Here is a 24979-nt window from a genome sequence, read left to right on the forward strand (position 1 = left end):
TCCCAACACAATAACTCTGTCAATTTTCAGTCTACAGACTCGAAATTTGATATACAGGGTAGTGAGATTTGGGAAAATCTTTGTAATCCATTTTCGGACAGAAATTTGGCTGTTAAGGATTCAAAATTCAACGATTTGACCTTTTAGAACTCTACCAAACTCCTCCGCCAATTTTGGGTCTAAACACTTGAAATTTTAGATATGGGTTCCTTGAACATGAATCAACTTAATAACTTCATTTGAACCGAAACAATAAATGTTAAGGGGTCACATTAGGGTCAAAAATTAAAAAGATTTTTACCTCTGTGGTCTCTAATAAATTACTCAGACAATTTCTCGTCTAAACATTTGAAATTTTACATAAAGCATGAATAATAATAAAAAAAAATGGCCTGATTATTCATTGGATTTAAAAACAGAATAAATAATGAAATACATTAACCTGATAATTAATTGGATTAAAAACAGCATAATTAATATAATAAATTGACCTGATAATTAATTGGATTAAAAATAGCATAATTAATAAAATAAATTTACCTGATAATTAATTGGATTAAAAACAGCATAAACAATAAAATGAATTGACCTGATAATTAATTGGATTAAAAACAGTGTAAATAATAAAATAAATTGACCTGATAATTAATTGGATTAAAAACAGCATAAACAATAAAATAAATTGACCTGATAATTAATTGGATTAAAAACAGCATAAATAATAAAATAAATTGATCTGGTAATTAATTGGATAAAATACAGCATAAACAATAAAATAAATTGACCTAATAATTAATCGGATTAAAAACAGAATAATTAATAAAATAAATTGACCTGATAATTAATCGGATTAAAAACATAATAAATAATGAAATAAATTGACCTGATAATTAATTGGATTAAAAACAGAATAAATAATGAAATAAATTGACCTGATAATTAATTGGATTAAAAACAGCATAAACAATGAAATAAATTGACCTGATAATTAATTGGATTAAAAACAGCATAAACAATAAAATAAATTGACCTGATAATTAATTGGATTTAAAAAAGCATAAATAATAAAATATATTGACCTGATAATTAATTGGATTTAAAATAGCATAAATAATAAAATAAATTGACCTAATAATTAATCGGATTAAAAACAGCATAACCAATAAAATAAATTGACCTGATAATTAATTGGATTAAAAACAGCATACACAATAAAATAAATTGACCTGATAATTAATTGGATTAAAAACAGCATAAACAATAAAATAAATTGACCTGATAATTAATTGGATTAAAAACAGCATAAATAATAAAATAAATTGACCTGATAATTAATTGGATTTAAAAAAGCATAAATAATAAAATAAATTGACCTGATAATTAATTGGATTAAAAACAGCATAAATAATAAAATAAATTGACCTGATAATTAATTGGATTAAAAACAGCATAAACAATAAAATAAATTGACCTGATAATTAATTGGATTTAAAAAAGCATAAATAATAAAATAAATTGACCTGATAATTAATTGGATTAAAAACAGCATAAATAATAAAATAAATTGATCTGATAATTAATTGGATTAAAAACAGCATAAATAATAAAATAAATTGATCTGATAATTAATTGGATTAAAAACAGCATAAATAATAAAATAAATTGACCTGATATTTAATTGGATTAAAAACAGCATAAACAATAAAATAAATTGATCTGATAATTAATTGGATTAAAAACAGCATAAATAATAAAATAAATTGATCTGATGATTAATTGGATTAAAAACAGCATAAATAATAAAATAAATTGATCTGATAATTAATTGGATTAAAAACAGCATAAATAATAAAATAAATTGATCTGATAATTAATTGGATTAAAAACAGCATAAACAATAAAATAAATTGACCTGATAATTAATTGGATTAAAAACAGCATAAACAATAAAATAAATTGATCTGATAATTAATTGGATTAAAAACAGCATAAATAATAAAATAAATTGATCTGATAATTAATTGGATTAAAAACAGCATAAATAATAAAATAAATTGATCTGATAATTAATTGGATTAAAAACAGCATAAACAATAAAATAAATTGATCTGATAATTAATTGGATTAAAAACAGCATAAATAATAAAATAAATTGATCTGATAATTAATTGGATTAAAAACAGCATAAATAATAAAATAAATTGATCTGATAATTAATTGGATTAAAAACAGCATAAATAATAAAATAAATTGACCTGATAATTAATTGGATTAAAAACAGCATAAACAATAAAATAAACTGATCTGATAATTAATTGGATTAAAAACAGCATAAATAATAAAATAAATTGATCTGATAATTAATTGGATTAAAAACAGCATAAATAATAAAATAAATTGACCTGATAATTAATTGGATTAAAAACAGCATAAATAATAAAATAAATTGACCTGATAATTAATTGGATTAAAAACAGCATAAACAATAAAATAAATTGACCTGATAATTAATTGGATTAAAAACAGCATAAATAATAAAATAAATTGACCTGATAATTAATTGGATTAAAAACAGCATAAATAATAAAATAAATTGACCTGATAATTAATTGGATTAAAAACAGCATAAACAATAAAATAAATTGACCTGATAATTAATTGGATTAAAAACAGCATAAATAATAAAATAAATTGACCTGATAATTAATTGGATTAAAAACAGCATAAACAATAAAATAAATTGACCTGATAATTAATTGGATTAAAAACAGCATAAACAATAAAATAAATTGACCTGATAATTAATTGGATTAAAAACAGCATAAACAATAAAATAAATTGATCTGATAATTAATTGGATTAAAAACAGCATAAACAATAAAATAAATTGACCTGATAATTAATTGGATTAAAAACAGCATAAACAATAAAATAAATTGATCTGATAATTAATTGGATTAAAAACAGCATAAACAATAAAATAAATTGACCTGATAATTAATTGGATTAAAAACAGCATAAACAATAAAATAAATTGATCTGATAATTAATTGGATTAAAAACAGCATAAATAATAAAATAAATTGACCTGATAATTAATTGGATTAAAAACAGCATAAACAATAAAATAAATTGATCTGATAATTAATTGGATTAAAAACAGCATAAATAATAAAATAAATTGACCTGATAATTAATTGGATTAAAAACAGCATAAACAATAAAATAAATTGATCTGATAATTAATTGGATTAAAAACAGCATAAACAATAAAATAAATTGACCTGATAATTAATTGGATTAAAAACAGCATAAACAATAAAATAAATTGATCTGATAATTAATTGGATTAAAAACAGCATAAACAATAAAATAAATTGACCTGATAATTAATTGGATTAAAAACAGCATAAACAATAAAATAAATTGACCTGATAATTAATTGGATTAAAAACAGCATAAACAATAAAATAAATTGACCTGATAATTAATTGGATTAAAAACAGCATAAACAATAAAATAAATTGACCTGATAATTAATTGGATTAAAAACAGCATAAACAATAAAATAAATTGACCTGATAATTAATTGGATTAAAAACAGCATAAACAATAAAATAAATTGACCTGATAATTAATTGGATTAAAAACAGCATAAATAATAAAATAAAATAATTAACTGGATTAAAAACAATATAATACGTTGTAATATTTTTGACTCACAATGGGGGTAGATATTTAATTGCTGCCCACCACAGCAATGTTTGGCACAAGGCAGGAAGGTGGGGATCAAAGCAGGCTCCTCTAAAGGAGGAGCACTCCTGCAATTGCAAAAATTGCCTGAGTAACCCCGTCGGCATTCCCCAGTCGGGACGCCTCAGGCGGTAAGCAATGAACTTACTCCACCGGAAAGCCCGGTGGCAAGGCCTGGGAGGATGAACCGCCTAGGTATTACCCAGGCGGTGTAACTCAGTCCAACAGGTGCTGGACCGGTTCCTGGCCCCTCACCTGTCGGGCTGAATGTCAAGAACGTATCCTTGACGAGCACTCTACCCTGTCTCGCTGCAGCCGAAACCGCTAGGAGACCTTTCCCATCATGAGTAATAGGGGTATGGTCCCTCTCAGTTGGTAGATTCTATTTATAAACGCTGCTGCTAGGAACTGACTAATCAAATTAGTTCACGTTCTGCTACCAACCAATCAGAAACCAGAATTGCTCCATAAAAAACCTTTTTTAGCAACCTTGCATATGTTTTCTTTGTGTCAACACGGGAAGAATCCTTTGCTCTTTGGCTACAAAATTATAAAATCCGGAACCTGTACAGAACAACTGTCTACTGAGAACTCGTTATCTCCAGGACTTGTATAGAACAACTAACCATCGGAAACTCTTTTGAAATTAAACATGGCTTCCAACTCAAGATAGTAAAATAAACTGACCTGATAATTAATTGGATAAAAAAACAGCATAAAAAATAAAATAAACTGACCTGATAATTAATTGGGGTTGTCTGTACAGATTTTGTTTTCAGTTGGTTATTGAACGTATTCATTTCTTTTGAAATATAGCGGTCATTTCCATCGCGACTGTTGACCAACTGAAATGCACAAAAACAAATTTTTTATGACAAAGAATTGAAATTCAAATTTCAATTGCAAGTTTTTCAATGGAAAAATAAAGAAATAGCGAATGTGTATTTAGTTATTCTATTATTATTTTAATTATTCTGCGTGTTTGAGTCAATCCTCATCAACTGATTGCACCATCATCATCATCATCATCATCATCATCATCATCATCATCATCATCATCATCATCATCATCATCAACAACAACAACAACAACAACAACAGCAACAACACTATGATTTTCATTAAAAAAAGATAAGTAAAACCTATCTTCAATCTGAAAGATGTGTTTGGTTAATCAATCCATATTTCAGTCATGTAAATTATTTAAAGTAAAGAGAAAACACAGGATGTCAGCTCAAAATATTCATGCAGGAAACCAAATTATTTTTTTCATTTTCTTCTCTTCACCAACAACAGGAAAGATGTTCACTAACATCAGCAGTAGTAGTTCTTCTTTTTAATCTTCACCAACAACAGAAACGTTCATTCCTATTATTAGCAGTAGGAGGTCTTTCTTCTCTTCACCAACAACAGAAACGTTCATTCCTATTATTAGCAGTAGGAGGTCTTTCTTCTCTTCACCAACAACAGAAACGTTCATTCCTATTATTAGCAGTAGGAGGTCTTTCTTCTCTTCACCAACAACAGAAACGTTCATTCCTATTATTAGCAGTAGGAGGTCTTTCTTCTCTTCACCAACAACAGAAACGTTCATTCCTATTATTAGCAGTAGGAGGTCTTTCTTCTCTTCACCAACAACAGAAACGTTCATTCCTATTATTAGCAGTAGGAGGTCTTTCTTCTCTTCACCAACAACAGAAACGTTCATTCCTATTATTAGCAGTAGGAGGTCTTTCTTCTCTTCACCAACAACAGAAACGTTCATTCCTATTATTAGCAGTAGGAGGTCTTTCTTCTCTTCACCAACAACAGAAACGTTCATTCCTATTATTAGCAGTAGGAGGTCTTTCTTCTCTTCACCAACAACAGAAACGTTCATTCCTATTATTAGCAGTAGGAGGTCTTTCTTCTCTTCACCAACAACAGAAACGTTCATTCCTATTATTAGCAGTAGGAGGTCTTTCTTCTCTTCACCAACAACAGAAACGTTCATTCCTATTATTAGCAGTAGGAGGTCTTTCTTCTCTTCACCAACAACAGAAACGTTCATTCCTATTATTAGCAGTAGGAGGTCTTTCTTCTCTTCACCAACAACAGAAACGTTCATTCCTATTATTAGCAGTAGGAGGTCTTTCTTCTCTTCACCAACAACAGAAACGTTCATTCCTATTATTAGCAGTAGGAGGTCTTTCTTCTCTTCACCAACAACAGAAACGTTCATTCCTATTATTAGCAGTAGGAGGTCTTTCTTCTCTTCACCAACAACAGAAACGTTCATTCCTATTATTAGCAGTAGGAGGTCTTTCTTCTCTTCACCAACAACAGAAACGTTCATTCCTATTATTAGCAGTAGGAGGTCTTTCTTCTCTTCACCAACAACAGAAACGTTCATTCCTATTATTAGCAGTAGGAGGTCTTTCTTCTCTTCACCAACAACAGAAACGTTCATTCCTATTATTAGCAGTAGGAGGTCTTTCTTCTCTTCACCAACAACAGAAACGTTCATTCCTATTATTAGCAGTAGGAGGTCTTTCTTCTCTTCACCAACAACAGAAACGTTCATTCCTATTATTAGCAGTAGGAGGTCTTTCTTCTCTTCACCAACAACAGAAACGTTCATTCCTATTATTAGCAGTAGGAGGTCTTTCTTCTCTTCACCAACAACAGAAACGTTCATTCCTATTATTAGCAGTAGGAGGTCTTTCTTCTCTTCACCAACAACAGAAACGTTCATTCCTATTATTAGCAGTAGGAGGTCTTTCTTCTCTTCACCAACAACAGAAACGTTCATTCCTATTATTAGCAGTAGGAGGTCTTTCTTCTCTTCACCAACAACAGAAACGTTCATTCCTATTATTAGCAGTAGGAGGTCTTTCTTCTCTTCACCAACAACAGAAACGTTCATTCCTATTATTAGCAGTAGGAGGTCTTTCTTCTCTTCACCAACAACAGAAACGTTCATTCCTATTATTAGCAGTAGGAGGTCTTTCTTCTCTTCACCAACAACAGAAACGTTCATTCCTATTATTAGCAGTAGGAGGTCTTTCTTCTCTTCACCAACAACAGAAACGTTCATTCCTATTATTAGCAGTAGGAGGTCTTTCTTCTCTTCACCAACAACAGAAACGTTCATTCCTATTATTAGCAGTAGGAGGTCTTTCTTCTCTTCACCAACAACAGAAACGTTCATTCCTATTATTAGCAGTAGGAGGTCTTTCTTCTCTTCACCAACAACAGAAACGTTCATTCCTATTATTAGCAGTAGGAGGTCTTTCTTCTCTTCACCAACAACAGAAACGTTCATTCCTATTATTAGCAGTAGGAGGTCTTTCTTCTCTTCACCAACAACAGAAACGTTCATTCCTATTATTAGCAGTAGGAGGTCTTTCTTCTCTTCACCAACAACAGAAACGTTCATTCCTATTATTAGCAGTAGGAGGTCTTTCTTCTCTTCACCAACAACAGAAACGTTCATTCCTATTATTAGCAGTAGGAGGTCTTTCTTCTCTTCACCAACAACAGAAACGTTCATTCCTATTATTAGCAGTAGGAGGTCTTTCTTCTCTTCACCAACAACAGAAACGTTCATTCCTATTATTAGCAGTAGGAGGTCTTTCTTCTCTTCACCAACAACAGAAACGTTCATTCCTATTATTAGCAGTAGGAGGTCTTTCTTCTCTTCACCAACAACAGAAACGTTCATTCCTATTATTAGCAGTAGGAGGTCTTTCTTCTCTTCACCAACAACAGAAACGTTCATTCCTATTATTAGCAGTAGGAGGTCTTTCTTCTCTTCACCAACAACAGAAACGTTCATTCCTATTATTAGCAGTAGGAGGTCTTTCTTCTCTTCACCAACAACAGAAACGTTCATTCCTATTATTAGCAGTAGGAGGTCTTTCTTCTCTTCACCAACAACAGAAACGTTCATTCCTATTATTAGCAGTAGGAGGTCTTTCTTCTCTTCACCAACAACAGAAACGTTCATTCCTATTATTAGCAGTAGGAGGTCTTTCTTCTCTTCACCAACAACAGAAACGTTCATTCCTATTATTAGCAGTAGGAGGTCTTTCTTCTCTTCACCAACAACAGAAACGTTCATTCCTATTATTAGCAGTAGGAGGTCTTTCTTCTCTTCACCAACAACAGAAACGTTCTTTCCTATTATTAGCAGTAGGAGGTCTTTCTTCTCTTCACCAACAACAGAAACGTTCATTCCTATTATTAGCAGTAGGAGGTCTTTCTTCTCTTCACCAACAACAGAAACGTTCATTCCTATTATTAGCAGTAGGAGGTCTTTCTTCTCTTCACCAACAACAGAAACGTTCATTCCTATTATTAGCAGTAGGAGGTCTTTCTTCTCTTCACCAACAACAGAAACGTTCATTCCTATTATTAGCAGTAGGAGGTCTTTCTTCTCTTCACCAACAACAGAAACGTTCATTCCTATTATTAGCAGTAGGAGGTCTTTCTTCTCTTCACCAACAACAGAAACGTTCATTCCTATTATTAGCAGTAGGAGGTCTTTCTTCTCTTCACCAACAACAGAAACGTTCATTCCTATTATTAGCAGTAGGAGGTCTTTCTTCTCTTCACCAACAACAGAAACGTTCATTCCTATTATTAGCAGTAGGAGGTCTTTCTTCTCTTCACCAACAACAGAAACGTTCATTCCTATTATTAGCAGTAGGAGGTCTTTCTTCTCTTCACCAACAACAGAAACGTTCATTCCTATTATTAGCAGTAGGAGGTCTTTCTTCTCTTCACCAACAACAGAAACGTTCATTCCTATTATTAGCAGTAGGAGGTCTTTCTTCTCTTCACCAACAACAGAAACGTTCATTCCTATTATTAGCAGTAGGAGGTCTTTCTTCTCTTCACCAACAACAGAAACGTTCATTCCTATTATTAGCAGTAGGAGGTCTTTCTTCTCTTCACCAACAACAGAAACGTTCATTCCTATTATTAGCAGTAGGAGGTCTTTCTTCTCTTCACCAACAACAGAAACGTTCATTCCTATTATTAGCAGTAGGAGGTCTTTCTTCTCTTCACCAACAACAGAAACGTTCATTCCTATTATTAGCAGTAGGAGGTCTTTCTTCTCTTCACCAACAACAGAAACGTTCATTCCTATTATTAGCAGTAGGAGGTCTTTCTTCTCTTCACCAACAACAGAAACGTTCATTCCTATTATTAGCAGTAGGAGGTCTTTCTTCTCTTCACCAACAACAGAAACGTTCATTCCTATTATTAGCAGTAGGAGGTCTTTCTTCTCTTCACCAACAACAGAAACGTTCATTCCTATTATTAGCAGTAGGAGGTCTTTCTTCTCTTCACCAACAACAGAAACGTTCATTCCTATTATTAGCAGTAGGAGGTCTTTCTTCTCTTCACCAACAACAGAAACGTTCATTCCTATTATTAGCAGTAGGAGGTCTTTCTTCTCTTCACCAACAACAGAAACGTTCATTCCTATTATTAGCAGTAGGAGGTCTTTCTTCTCTTCACCAACAACAGAAACGTTCATTCCTATTATTAGCAGTAGGAGGTCTTTCTTCTCTTCACCAACAATGGTCCAAAACAAAGCAACATTCATCTAAAACACATGTGAACGACATGGTGTCTGAAAACGATCATTGAGCAAAATACTTCACTTGATTTTCTTTATTTAACGATTGTAAACTGCCTACTTTGTATAATTATGACTCTTGTCTTAAAATCAAATGGTTCTAGGTTCACGCCCACATGCAGCCATTGCTTCCTTGCAGCGGCTGCACGCCAGTCATAGCGGTTTATCTTTCAGTCTCTTTGTGCTGTCACACTTTAAAAGAGAAGAGGCTGAAAGTCACAACAAAAATACACCTCTGTATTATTTTGCATACATAGCACAGCGTAATTTACTCCCTAAAGAAAGTCCAATTCTAATTTTTGGAGCCAAAACATTTAAACAGACTGAAAAGATCCACAAAGAAGAAATTAAAAAAAGAAAATATTTAAGGTTTAGAGTGGTGGATCACTTTTCTATACAAATTTAACATATAATGAGCACCCATTTTCCGGCCAGTTAGTGGTAAATGACACATGCAATAGTTAGAAAGTTCAGATTTTATAGTGGGGAGGGGGATAATTTTTTTTTACTGATCAATTCGATTTTTTGTCCCGTTTCAAATAAAAGACCCGCCACCCACCACTTTTATTTTTAAAAAAATAAGCTTTAGAGGGAGGTAATTCTGTAGTTTATGAACCATGTTGAAATAATAACATAGAAAAAATGAAATCATTTTTAAGGAATTTTTTTTTGAGTAATGCTAGATTTCCATTAATTAGAATTTTTTCACTAGTGAAGAAGAATGTGGAAACTTTTTTTATTTACTTTTTTTGAGTCTGGTCCGCTTTTTCACCTTTATCGGACAGAGAGGAGGGAGGGGGGCTTTATTTTTATATCTGATGTATTTTTTATACTTTAACCCGATACATTTTTATATTTAAATATGATTGATTTTTTTTATATTTAAATATGATTGATTTTTTTATATTTAGATTTGATTGATCTTTTATGTTTAAATTTGATTGATTTTTTTATGTTTAAATTTGATTGATTTTTATATATTTAAATGTGATTGATTTTTTATCTAAATGTGATTGATTTTTTATTTAAATTTGATTGATTTTTTATCTTTAAATGTGATTGATTTCTGTGTTTAAATTTTATTGATTTTATGTTTAAATTTGATTAATTTTTATTTAAATGTGATTGATTTTTTATCTTTAAATTTGACTGATTTTTATATTTAAATTTGATTGATTTTTTATTTAAATTTGATTGGTTTTGTATTTAAATTTGATTGTTTTTTCATTTAAATGTGATTGATTTTTTATTTAAATTTCATTGATTTTTTTTTATTTAAATGTGATTGATTTTTTATGTTTAAATTTAATGTACTTTTAGTTTTAAATTTGATTGATTTTTATATTTAAATTTCATTGATTGCAACATGTTGTAGGTGTTTTTAGTTATTTTTTAAAACAATAATTTGGATGGAAGATCAATAAAAAAAAAATGAAAGACAAGAACTTTCATCTCCATTTAAACAACCCGTCATCTTATTCTGTCCAATCTGACATTTATTATCAATTCGTCAAACTAATGAATTAGTCATAAATTTAATCTTACAATTTTGTATTGTTGGTTTCGTTTAGTAACAATCTCTTCCTCTGGAGTACCAGCCATGATACAAGTATTGAACAATTCAAATACAATGTCTGTGTCCGTCTCTTCCAAATCAATTGTTACGAATGCCTGTAAATCCTTCTCAGTTAAAACTTCTTCCACATCAACTTGAGGTTCAGTCACTGAAAAACAGTCCAAATAGCAAATACAGAAGAAAACAAAACAAAATACTGTTAGATTATGTGGGGCAACATTAGGTTGTCTTGCTCATTTTCCTAAATCGATTATTATTACTATTAAAAAAGTAAAATGTTAGATAATAAACATTATTATTTTGTAACTGTTATGTAGAAAAAGGTATGCAGAGAGAATGTTTTGAAACAAAGGAATATTTAGTAAAATATTTTGGTTAACTTAGAAATAATCAAGGAAAAAATGCAGTGGATAAACAAAAGAAATTTTCAAACAGGAATGCGGCGTTGGGAGTTTGCTAACATTCTCAAACAAAATAGATTTTAAAATAAAAGATGGAAAAACGTTTCGAAGTCACATGTTAAAAGATGTCATAGCAAGGATTAGTTTGGATATATACAAACAGAGAGACAGAGCCAGAGAGAGACAGAGGCGGACAGGCTAGTTCTCAGTTGGTTTGGTTCAGCAGTGGAAGCTATCAGGCACAGGGAAATAGCAAGAATGTAGAATAAAGGAACTGCATCCAACTCCAAAGAGGGGGAACATTATGAAAGTAAAATTATCATGAAAATATAATCAGACTGTCGATCGTTGTTTTTTAGGATGAATCTTCCTTGCAGCTTTTGTCAATATTGTCAATCAAGATTAACCGATGGACTCCTTCTCTTAGCCTAAATAATTTCCCAGAAAGATGTTTATTTACCCTGTAAGGAAATGTTTGTCAATAAAATATTATATGTCCCATTTGTTGAACTTTTGTTGAAGGTAGATATATATCTGCTTATTATATTAGTGTTACAAAATGTGCATACACACACACACACATGCAACAAACACACACACGCAACAAACACACACATGCAACAAACACACATGCATGCAACAAATACACACACACTCAACAAACACACCCACAACAAACATACATGCACATGCAACAAACACACACACATGCAACAAACACACACATATTCAACAAACACACCCACACATGCACATACATACAATAAACATACACACGCAACACATACACACGCAACAAACATATACGCACACACAAACACACACACATACACACAACGAACATTGCATGGATAACTATACATCCCTGTTTTATATACATTTGCGATACAGTCCTCCAAGTTATACAGAACCTGACAATATAAAAATACATTAACTGATTGTATTATTGTATTAATCAAACTAATGTTCTCATCTTGAACATTATCTGCACAACGTTTTGGTCAATGTAATCTCCACCATTCTTCAGTATTATGAAAAATTATTATGTAAGAAATTGAAAAAGGGTTAAATCCATGTTTGAGGTTTTGTATTTAAGTTTAACCCTAACCCTAGGTTACATCGACTGAAATATTGTGCGAATAACACTCAAAATGAGAACAATAGTCCGATTGATACAAACAACCATCCCTCATCTCAAAAATCAGTAATAAATTCAGTAATAAATGAACTGACTTTGTTATTATGGAGATTTGCTGTTTATAAGCAATCCTATGTCAAACTATTGATGACTTATATTTTTTTTATTGTAATATTGAAATTGTCGCTACAAATAATGTTGTCATTATCTACATGACTGACTCATTAAAAATGTGTCTCTCATTTGCATGTATTAGTAGCATGCAATGGTTTTATACATACATACATACATATATATATATATATATATATATATATGTATACATGTATTTATATATATATATATATATATGTATACATGTATTTATGCATACATACATATATACAGGGTGGGTCATAAGTCGAGCACCAAAGGATTTGAAATAATTCTGATAGTAACCAAACTTAATCAATAAACTGAAAAACACGTTGTACACTCATAAAAGATGTATCTTATACCCAAAGAAAAGAAAATATATTTTGCCCCAAAGGTGCGTGACTTATGGCCCACCCTGTGTATATATATATATATATATATATAAGTAGGTTGTAGTTTGCTTGAAGCATTGTTGAAGAAAATTATAAGGTAAAATTAAAAGCCAAGAACAATGCGAGATTTTTTTTTTTATATAGAGTAAAATTAAATGCAAACAAAAGAAATAAAGTTCTTTTTTTTGTTGTTTGTTTTTTCTTTTTCACACAAATTTTAACTCTAAACAACAGTAATTTTTTTTTCTGTTGTATTCAATGGTGATATAAATCTCAATATATTTCAGACTTATTAGTCCATTTTCAAGAGAAGACAGCGGAAGAGTGTTCAAAATTGGAAAAGTAGCCGCAGAGTTTGCCACGTGATACCGCGAAATATAGAACAAAAAATGACGTTAGGAGAACGTTAAAATAAATCAGTTGATGTTTGAAATACTTGTTGCGTTTGTGAATCAAGGGAGATGACTATTCAAGCAAGGTTTTTTTTTTTTTTTTTTTTAATTATTGTTTTTCTTATGTTTTAAACTTATATCATAAAAGCGGAGCTCAATTCCAGTCTATTGTTTAGTGTGGGAGTATTTTTTGAAATAATTAAAGATTCGAGGATACGAAGTTGACCTACGTTTCTTGAAGAAGCAAGAATGTTGATGTGAAAATCTGGTTCTGAATTAATGCAAGTGCGAATATGTTTATAGAACGACGAAGCAGTAGTGTTTAAGTGCTCTTTAATGCGGTGATGAAGCAATCTGGTAGTGCTTCCGATGTAAGATGCACTGCATTTAGCGCATTGTAGGTTGTAAACAACGTGGTTCTTAAAGCATAAACCTGTGTGTGATATTGGGCAATTAGAGAGTGAACAAGGGGAAGGTGTATGCGATGGATGTTTTCGGTTGAGCTGTTGTCTTAAAGTAGATCGTTTCTTTATACACCTCCATTCCTGCACATCCAGCCATTAATCTCATGGCAGACATTATAGCATCTAAAAACCCACAATGCTTCGGAATTACTCCAGGAGATCTCTTACAACTCCTCCGTATTATAGTAGACAACACTTACTTTACTTTCCTACAAAACACGTTCAAACAAGTATCTGGACTACCCATGGGCTCCAGTCTATCCGGTATTCTTGCCATTGCTTATATGGACAAACTCGAAAGACACACCCTTAGTACCTGCTATTCTTATCTCCTTTTTACTAGATATATCGATGACATTTTAATTATCACATACTCCCGCGAAGAAGCTATTAACATTTTCCACAAATTCAATAACGCCGACCCAAACTTAAAATTTACTATAGAACACCCAGACTCTTCGGAATCCCTTTCTCTGCTTGATTTTAAAATACAAATAAAAAAAAAATGGTGCCATATGCACTGAATTCTACAGAAAACCCGCCAGCAAACGCCTCTTCGTACATTTCAAATCTGCGCTACCTCTCAAGGACAAACTAAACTACGCACATGCCGAAATCTCACGCATACAAGACAAATGCACTAACATCTCCGACAAACATACACACACTAACAATTTCCTACAGACCCTCTCACTAAACGGCTACCCTAATACGATCCTATCCTCACTTAAAAAGAAAAAACGCAACACCCGACCCTTCTCTAACAATTGTTTTCTAAAACTACCCTTCCTCAGTGACAAAATCTCATCTTCAATCCGAAAAGCCATCCGCAGCGAGGGGCTCAACATTCAACTCATCCACACTGGATCTACTTTAAGACAACAGCTCAACCGAAAACATCCATCGCATACACCTTCCCCTTGTTCACTCTCTAATTGCCCAATATCACACACAGGTTTATGCTTTAAGAACCACGTTGTTTACGACCTACAATGCGCTAAATGCAGTGCATCTTACATCGGAAGCACTACCAGATTGCTTCATCACCGCATTAAAGAGCACTTAAACACTACTGCTTCGTCGTTCTATAAACATATTCGCACTTGCATTAATTCAGAACCAGATTTTCACATCAACATTCTTGCTTCTTCAAGAAACGTAGGTCAACTTCGTATCCTCGAATCTTTAATTATTTCAAAAAATACTCCCACACTAAACAATAGACTGGAATTGAGCTCCGCTTTTATAATATAAGTTTAAAACATAAGAAAAACAATAATTAAAAAAAAAAAAAAACCTTGCTTGAATAGTCATCTCCCTTGATTCACAAACGCAACAAGTATTTCAAACATCAACTGATTTATTTTAACGTTCTCCTAACGTCATTTTTTGTTCTATATTTCGCGGTATCACGTGGCAAACTCTGCGGCTACTTTTCCAATTTTGAACACTCTTCCGCTGTCTTCTCTTGAAAATGGACTAATAAGTCTGAAATATATTGAGATTTATATCACCATTGAATACAACAGAAAAAAAAAATTACTGTTGTTTAGAGTTAAAATTTGTGTGAAAAAGAAAAAACAAACAACAAAAAAAAGAACTTTATTTCTTTTGTTTGCGTTTAATTTTACTCTATATAAAAAAAAAAATCTCGCATTGTTCTTGGCTTTTAATTTTACTTTATAATATATATATATATATATATATATATATATATATATATATATATATATATATATATATATGTATGTATATATATATATATATATATATATTTTTTTTTTTTTTATTACATTTTCACCCCAAACAAGGCACATTGCCACTTTGGTGTAGGGGGCTACTATCAGGGGAAACATCTACTGGAGTACTATGTAGGGATTAGGGCAGCGAGATGTTGGTTCACGTTGCACTTGAACTTATGCATGTCAGTACAGTTGGGGAAGCAGTGACCTGGAATGGAATTCCAAAGTCTAGCTGTTCTGGGGAAGAAACTACTGGAGTAGAAAGATCTTTTACATCTAGGGATCTCTACAGTGTGGGGGTGGGATTTTGCAGCTTGTCGGGTCTGTCGAGGGTGTTCACGTCGTGGGGACACAAGTGCTTGCAGTTCTTCAGAGCATTCACCATTATAATACTTGTAGAACAGGCAGAGGGATGCAACGTTTCGACGATGGGACAGAGGCTGAAGTTTTGATGCCAGTTTAGGGCCTATCAGATTTGCGACTCTCTTTTGAACCCTGTTAAGGAGCGAGATATATACCCATCTCAGAGGCAATTTTGTTGGGGAGGTCATTTATGAATATCAGGAACAGCAGAGGTCCAAGGATAGATCCCTGGGGCACTCCCGCATTTATATCATATTGTTTAGATGTACAACCGTCGAGGACAACCTGGATTTTTCTCTTATCTAAGAAGGATTTAATTATGTTAAGTATTCTACCAGTGATACCGTAAGATCTAATCTTCCTGAGGAGACCCTCATGCCATACCCTGTCAAAAGCCTTAGATATATCTAGAGCTACCGCTCTGCCCTCTCCCGCTTTGTCCAGTGAATGGTATATGCGTTCAGAGATTACAGTGAGGATGTCTGCCGTGGAACGGGCTTGTCTAAATCCATATTGATGGTCGGTCAGAAGTTTAGCATCTGTAAGGTGCTGGACTAGAGCATGGTTAATTAAGGTCTCAAATATTTTGGCAAAAAGTGGGAGGAGGCTAATAGGGCGATAATTTAATGGGTCAGTTCTTTCGCCAGAATTCTTGAATACTGGTACTACAGAAGCAGTTTTCCAACAGCTCGGAAAGCAAGATTCATTAAGGCATTTGTTGTAGAGTTTGGAGAGAACTGGAGCTACTTCGGCTGAGCACTTTTTTAATAGCACAGCTGGGATGAGGTCGGGTCCACATGCTTTGGAAGTGTCAAGGTTTTTTATGATAGCATGCACCTGAGCAGGGGTGATTTTCAGATCGTCTAGCGTGGCGTCTGTCCGCATAGGAAATTGAGGTAGGGGGTGGTTTAGAGGGTCCAGTGTGGAATTTGAGGCAAATCGACTGGCAAGCATGTTAGCCTTCTCGGTTGCTGAGCAAAGAACCTCGTGATTGTTAGTTAGTGGGGGAATTGTTGATTGCCCATTATTTACTACACTGTTGTAGATTTTCCAGAAGTCACGAGTTCCTAGTTTTTGTGCTTCGATGCGTTTTTTAGTGGTTTCCGTAAATTCCCTCTTAGCTGTCGCTATTTCTTTCTTAACGTTACTTCTAGCTTCTATGTACTTTTGTCTGTTTGAACTGGACTTATGTCGGTTAAACCTGCGGAATGCATGCTGCCTTTGAGCAATGGCAGTTGCGCAAGTCGAAGTAAACCATTGGGGAGAGTGGGGCTTGCTATAGAATTTCCGCATGGGAACATGCGCTTCGATTGCAGTTTTGAACCATTCAGTGGTCTCGGTTGCACACTGTTCAGCAGGAAGAGAAAAAATATTTCCCCATGGGGCGTCTCTGATAAGATCTCTGATAGCTTCCCAGTCAGCCTTTTTATAATATCTCGTTGTTTTGAGCACTGGCTCTTCAGTTTTGGGTCTAGAGTTTAGGGCGATTTCAACCATTATCACCGCATGATCAGCGTTCCCAAGTGGGCTGTCAGCTTTCGTTACACAATCATCAGGAACTGTGGTAAAAAACAGATCTAATAGTGATGCGTGTTGTTCTTCCTGATCAGGGAAGCGGGTTGGAAAAGTAACAATTTGCGATAGGGAGTGAGATACAGAGAAGCTATGAGTTGCGCTGCCTGCTGCATCTGTGTAAGTAGAGAATCCAAGCCAGTTTTTGTGATGGACATTAAAGTCGCCAAATACATGTACTTGGGCGCTAGTGTCGAAGGAGAGTGCTGTGTCTATGCTATCAGATACTTTGTTTATTATGGTGCAGTCTTGGGTCGAGGGAGAGCGGTAGAGAAAGTAAAAGTAGCTAATGTTGTGTTGCATGATTAGTCTAAAGCACATAAAGGCTTGATCATCCGTTTCTAGGTTTGTTTCTCTAGTCAAGGGAAGGGTATTACGAATGTAAACTCCAAGTCCGTGCATATGTCTGTCAGAGTCCTTACGGTAGAGTGGGAGATATCCAGGCATGTTAAAGTAGTTAGAAGGGATGGAGGAGTGTAGGTTAGTCTCACTTAGTGCTAAGATATCCGGGGTATTTGTTAGGAGAAATGCTTCGACATCAGCTAAATTAGTTCTAAGCCCACGGATATTTGTGAATGCAAGCCTCAAGGGAGGAGGCAAGTTGGATTTGTTTGACCCTAAGCCTGGTTTAAGCTTATTTTTAGATTGTACTGTCATCATGTTTTTTAACGAGTTTCAGTTGGGTTAGGGGAAGCCGAACAGGAGGTTATGCAGAATATCACACATGCATCACAAGTAGACCATCAGCTGACCCTCCATCAACTAGGACTGTGGCCTCAGGAAAGCCCACCGGGGATGAGTGCAGGGTCCCTTTCCATGCGCGCCATGGCACTGCAAACAACCCGATATTATTCAACTGTTGATGGAGCAGCCGCTCTAAGCGCTACCAAAGAGTTAGGGTTCCTGTACTACCAGTCGGAAACAGCAGCCAGTAACTGTCAATCCGGTACCCTCAACCCATCAGAGGAAGGTCAACCCAATCTAATTGCTCAGGCATATGTGGTACTCAAGCATTCTCAAGTGCCCAGCTTTAGGGGTGGGGTGTGTCGGGAGTGGGGAAATGGCGTTCATTGCCCTAGACAAGAAACAAGATCTACCACTGGGTGTTTCTGTCGAATCACTGTGATAGTATCTCTGCGCCTGACTAATAGGCAAAGAAGGAGTATGGAAGCCGGGCGATAGGCAAGACCTATCTACTCCTTAAGCATTTTAGGTTTGCAAACTGGTAATTTGATTGAGTCACCAGCTCTAGGAAGGTTGTCATCCAAGACTGAAGAGGCCTCCCTCCTCTTTGGTTTAGTTTCAGAGTTTTCCTTCTCCTAGACGGATGATCTAGAAAGATCTACTGGGTCCGTCACCACTGAGAGGGTTTGCTCCGCGCCTGGGTTCTAATCCAGGTATTTCTGCGACCCCGCGTGGTTAGTTAATGTTATTGGGTTAGTTTGTAGAGGTTATATCTGCTAAATAGTTACACTCCTAAATTACACTATATATATATATATAGTTACACATAGTTACACTCCTAAATTACACTATATATATATATTTATTTATTTAATTGTACAGAAGTTCAGAAAAACATTGGTACCATCGGTTTCAAGACCAACATAAAGGGGACCAGTTAATGGTAAAACATAAATGATGTTAGGTTCTCGTCAGCCATGTTGTTTCTGTCTGAGGAAAATTTTTTCAGGTCCACATTTATTTTTATATAATTATGTGCATTTTTTATTTAACTATAGCTTATTCCTATCTCTGTATATTTTATTTTATTCTAATATGAATTTTCTCATTTTAAAATTTTTTATTTAATACATTTTAGTAAATATGTAATGTTCTGTTTTTACAGTCATTTTTTTTAGAGCAAATATCAGATTGTCTGGGTTTTTTACCTGCGATGCCGCTACATAGAGCTGACCATGGGTGAAAGTCGGTTCTTCCAACCATACACCCACCTTACTCAGCATCTGACTTTTATTGATTATCATGACGAAGACAGGCCTCACCGGGAATTGGCGACAATTCCACGCGACAAATTGTTCATCTTGGTGATTTATTTGTATTCTTGGTATGAGTACCTCCTCCCCGCAAAAAGTTCTGTCGGACACATATAGACACAGATATATAGATATATAGATATAGGGATTGAGAACGCACTAAAAATGTGACTTTTTTTGCATTTTTTGCATTTGTTTTTTCCATAAAATAAATATTACTAAAACATCCGCTGGGTCATAAGCTTCATTTTGGTACATAACTTGCCTGGGTGGGTTACTTGTAGGCTGAAATAAACCGCATCACACACACACACCTACACACACAGTAGGAAAATTTATATATATATATATATATATATATATATATGACAACGATTGTTTTACTCAAGGAGAGTTACTTGATTGTGAAACATTCTGGTCACGGCACCAATATGACAATGTTCATTAGAGTTACTTGGTTGTGAAACATTCTGGTCACGGCACCAATATGACAATGTTCATTAGAGTTACTTGATTGTGAAACATTCTGGTCACGGCACCAATATGACAATGTTCATTAGCTAGGAAGAGTTACTTGGTTGAGAAACGTTGTGGAAACAGCAACTAGCTCCCCGGGGTGTTAGACACGATCAAATGATAGGCACATGGACAATAGAAACATCAATGGGGCGATATAGCATCAACTATAACCAGCTGGCATGGGTCTCGTCTTGACATTGTGGGAAAGATTTTAACATCCTCATTGATAACAAGAATTATTGGGCTGAAATTGAATGCTACATAGAATAAATGAAGAAGACATATTTTGTATAAAAATAAAATTTATTTTACATTTAACACTGGCAGAGCATATTTAAATTAGATGATTGTCGACCCACATAAAACTACTGCTTTTGACAGAGTCCAATGCCTCGACTGTTCAAAACAAAACAATCACAATTCATTTATGAAAACTGATTCTCAGATGCAATAATATAAAACATATCCCCAAACCATAATAGACCCCGCTCCAAATTTTACATTTTCGCAAACAATTTTTGGATTTAGCCTGTCAGCTATCTTGCGCCATATCTTTTTTTCCATCAGCATCAGATTAAATTTGGATTGACCACTGAATATCACGGTTTTAATTTTATCTTCTGGCATTTTTATTCATCTCTTGCTTTTCTGAATTTGATTATTGATATGTTGTGGTTTTAATAACAGTTTTTAGAAAAGAGTATAAACTTATATTATTTAAATAGTTTTTAATAATTTAATGGGAACACTTAACATACTAGTATATGATAAAATGAATTAAATCATTTGATTTTCATAAAAGTTTAACATTCAATATGATGATATGATGAGCAGCAAAATAAAAGAATTTCAGTTTTTAATACTTTCAAAAATACCCTTCCGCCATTTTATTTTTTAATTTTCATTCAAATAAAATTAGAATTTTTCAATTGATTCTTGTTAAAATCAATATTTAGTGCAACAATCTCCAAAATTTTCAAAATCACCCCCCCCCTTATTTCCACACTTAAAACAAGTTTACAATAAATTCACTCACATTTCCAAGATGTGTTCACATCTGTATCAGCAAACTCCTCCGAAACTGTATCATTCACTGCCGTGTTGAACACCGACCTGAAACACAACGTTGTCACAATTCGAGTTTTTATTTTTTTTTTTAATTTATTTACATTGTTTTTCTTTTCAAATACTAATGTGATTGAGAATTAGGTCAAATGACATGAGCAAATTTCACTTAACAGATTGGGAGGTGATGGCAAGCAAGAAGTTAACAATACTGACTGACGACCTAGGTGTTCCTATGTAGTTTGATATGCATTGATTTGCATATCAAAGAATTAGCTGCCCTAAAAAGATATTCGACCATGCATGGAGTGATGCTGCTACATCTGGGCTGGTACATCTACCACTAGTCTTTACTTTTAAACAAAATTCAAAAAAGAGTCACAAACCTAATTGATTCTGCACTAGGAACCAAACTCCAACCTCTGTCTCATTGACGAAATGTTGCATTTCTGTGTTTGTTTTACAAGATTTTTAATGAAATGTGCTTCAACAAAATTGTATCTCCTCAAAATAAATAGCCTCGGCTAACTTGACAAGCAGCAAAATCTCACCCCTATGCTGTGGAGATCACTAGATGCCAAAAAAGATTTCTTCAAACTGTTAGACTTTGTAATTCCCTCCTGGATCCCCACTTCCCTGACTGTACTGACATGCAGAAGTTAAAGTATAATGTGAACAGGCATCTTGCTGCTCAACTTCCTACATAGCATCCATGTAGATTTGGTTCCAAACAGTAACCCCCTACATCCGAGTGGCACTGTGTCAGGTTTGGGGGGAAAAAGAAAAGAAAACCTAATCATGTTATTTCTCAATATTCTCAGAAAGACGACGATAGAGATGATGAGGCCAACATTTCATGCAAATTGATTCCTTATGTTATATTCTCCTGCCAGAGTCTTGAAGGGGATGTTTTCTCAGTTGGTATGTTAATAACGATGAAGATAACAACAATTTTAACATTAACTATGAATGTCCGTTCTCTTAACAACAAATTGCTTTTGAAATATCCTCATAGAAAGAGCAAGACGTACAAGGAAAGTCTAAAAGTCTTTATTTATGAAAATCTTCTCTGACACTTCATTAACATAAAGTTTGCAACTGAAATCCAATTTCAAATCTTTTCTATATGACATGAACAAACAATCAGCTATCATGGATGTGAGTAACCAATTGCGAAAAAGCTGAAATCAAGATGAATTTCCTAATCGACGGAGGGGAGAGTTTGTGTGTGTGTAGAGAGAGCTACAGAAAAAAAACTTTTTTTTTCTAAACACCCAACAAGCTTCTTTTCCAGAACTATCCACCTGTGGAACACTGTTCCGCTGTCCTGCTTCTCAGTTTAATACAACATGGTAGCCTTCAAATCCAATGTAAACAAGTTCTTGTTGAGCCGTCCTCATAAATAATCAAATTCAACCCAATTTACACCATTAACGATTACTAGACTACCACCTTACATTCATTAACCTCGAGTGACCATTGGGCCTTGATAAGAGATGACTCTCACCAAAAATAAAACAAAAAAACTCTATTCAATTTCAGTTAAGAAAGTCAAAGTCAAGAGAAAAACACCAACTGCTCGTGGGGAAGGAAAGGCAACGGTGAAATAAAAGTCATTTTACTCCTATGAATTGCTTTCAGTTTACAATAAAATTAACATTTTCAGTTTTCAAAGAGCTGTCGTAACAAACAAAATAGGATTTTGATACAAAAGCAGATAACTCACATTCCTGAGTTATCTGACCCCAAAAGTTCATCACCCATCAACCATACTTCATAACCTGATGCACCTGGCAAACTACATACCTATACTTAACTATAAAAGTAAGAATTATCCAAAACAAAAAATGTTATTTGACAAGTCCATCTGGATGAATGTCCATTAATACCTATCGAATGGTCAAGCAGTAAAGAATAACCATTTCTTTTCTTACCTGGAGAATGGTCCACCTGTAAATGATGACGTGCCAGTCATGCCGATGACGCTTGGGAATTCTGATATCTGTAATTTCAAAGAATCAAAATAATTGTTTTGTTTTGTTTGTTTCTGTTGTGGTAACAAATAGATCTGAAGCACCCCCAAATTTTGCCTTAAATCTGATTTTTTTTTTTACTTTTGACGGTTTTATCGCTAATGGTAAACTAAAGTTTTTAATAGTGAAAAAATCTAATATTTTAAAAAATATATATAATTAATATTTAAAAAATATATATAATTAATATTTAAAAAATATATATATAATTAATATTTGTCTGTTTTATTTGTTTGTACATTTTGCTTTGGAGTTTGGAAAATAAAACTATGCATTTTTTATTTTTATAAACCATCAACATTTACAAAACAACTTTCACATATGTGCTGTTGCTAGCCTCACTCTTTTTTATAAATACTATTATGGCATATTGCTTCATGAGGGAAGAGAGAAAAAAAAGATTACATGCAGCTGCACAGTCCCAAACAATTTCAGCAATGCCATTCGACATGACCCCAAACAACACCGCCGCTTTGATTTGAATCGAACACCTCCATTGATTTGAATCGAACACCTCCATTGATTTGAATCGAACACCTCCATTGATTTGAATCGAACACCTCCATTGATTTGAATCGAACACCTCCATTGATTTGAATCGAACACTTCCATTGATTCAACACAACATGATCCCAAACAACTCCGTCAATTCAATACGATCCCAAACACAATGACTTAACACAACACGTTACCAGAGCAATTTTGGGAGTTACTTGACGAATGACTATTATTGGCCTTTTTTTTATAGCCTTAGGACGAACTCATTTTCGCCATAGGTAGGCCCGACCTGGACATTAGTATACAGTTTTTGAGCATTTCTGCACATGCTCCCTGATCTCAGGATCACACAAATGACAATGTTGGGCTGCTTTTTCCTGTTACTTTGCCTTAATGGTACAGGCTCAGGAACTCCTCAATGGTGCTTTCATGCAGTGGGGCTTCATCATCTGATGGGGTAATTTTGTCACAGATTAAGCAATTATGTTGGCACGCTGGGTGCACATCCTTTATCTGGTGTGGTGTTCCATCAACTGTTGGCTATCGATTTTCATCACTGTGTCATACATCTTCCCTGTGGATTCTTCACCCAAACAGCATCTCCGTGTATAGATTAGCAGCTGCATTATCAAGCAGCACCACTTCATTGATACGCTTGATATGGTTCTTATAGGTCCAGTCAGGGCTGTCTTATTGTCTTTAAGTGTAATGTTGTGCCAGTACACTGTCTCCAAGATCGTGCACCTTGTTCTTACTGCAATGTGCTTTATTGTGCGATTGGACTTCTTGATTATTCCGTTTCCCAAGAGAACATGGGCGCACCGAAATTGAATGTGCGCGCCATACATCCATATAAATTCAGCAAATCTCTTTCTGCAAAATGCCACACTAGTATCGGTAAGTAATTCAATTGGCGGCCCCCTTTCATAGACCACAATCTCCAACTGCTTAATGACGCTAGCAGAATCTTGCTGGTGCAACTGATTCCAGATGCCAAAATGGCTGGGGTCACAGTTCATCAACGTCAAGTACAACTAATTACCAAAATGGGTTACATCCATAGCAACGTTGCTCCAATTTTCAGGGACGTCAAGCCTACACGACTTCCAATGGGGCTGGATCTATAGATTGGCATTCTGTACAATCCCACACCACCATCCGCACTTCAGCTTCAGTTATTAATGAGTTGACTGACTATAACGTCCTGTACACTGTCCGATGAATTGCTGTATCTGAGAAGCATTTTGTTCTGCGGTTACAGCACACATAGGTTTTCTGGGTTTCGTCTTTTTATGGATTTCATTTAACTA

The 24979-nt window shown here is 34.1% G+C and overlaps 1 protein-coding gene across 1 annotated transcript in view; it reads right to left on the minus strand.

Moving 5' to 3' along the window:
• Positions 1-24979, minus strand: part of LOC145260460 (dynein axonemal intermediate chain 4-like) — a 160170-nt gene that overhangs the window by 89706 nt on the left and 45485 nt on the right. The window contains exons 4-7 of the mRNA XM_080118537.1: positions 23073-23140; positions 21110-21186; positions 10928-11106; positions 4491-4598 (exon numbers count right to left, since the gene is read on the minus strand). Of these exons, the coding sequence (XP_079974663.1) occupies positions 4491-4598; positions 10928-11106; positions 21110-21186; positions 23073-23140 (432 nt within the window). The remainder of the gene's footprint in view (positions 1-4490; positions 4599-10927; positions 11107-21109; positions 21187-23072; positions 23141-24979) is intronic.

Source organism: Euprymna scolopes, chromosome 3 (genome assembly GCF_053919585.1).
Source record: "Euprymna scolopes isolate OS-2025 chromosome 3, ASM5391958v1, whole genome shotgun sequence".
NCBI lineage: Eukaryota > Metazoa > Mollusca > Cephalopoda > Sepiida > Sepiolidae > Euprymna > Euprymna scolopes.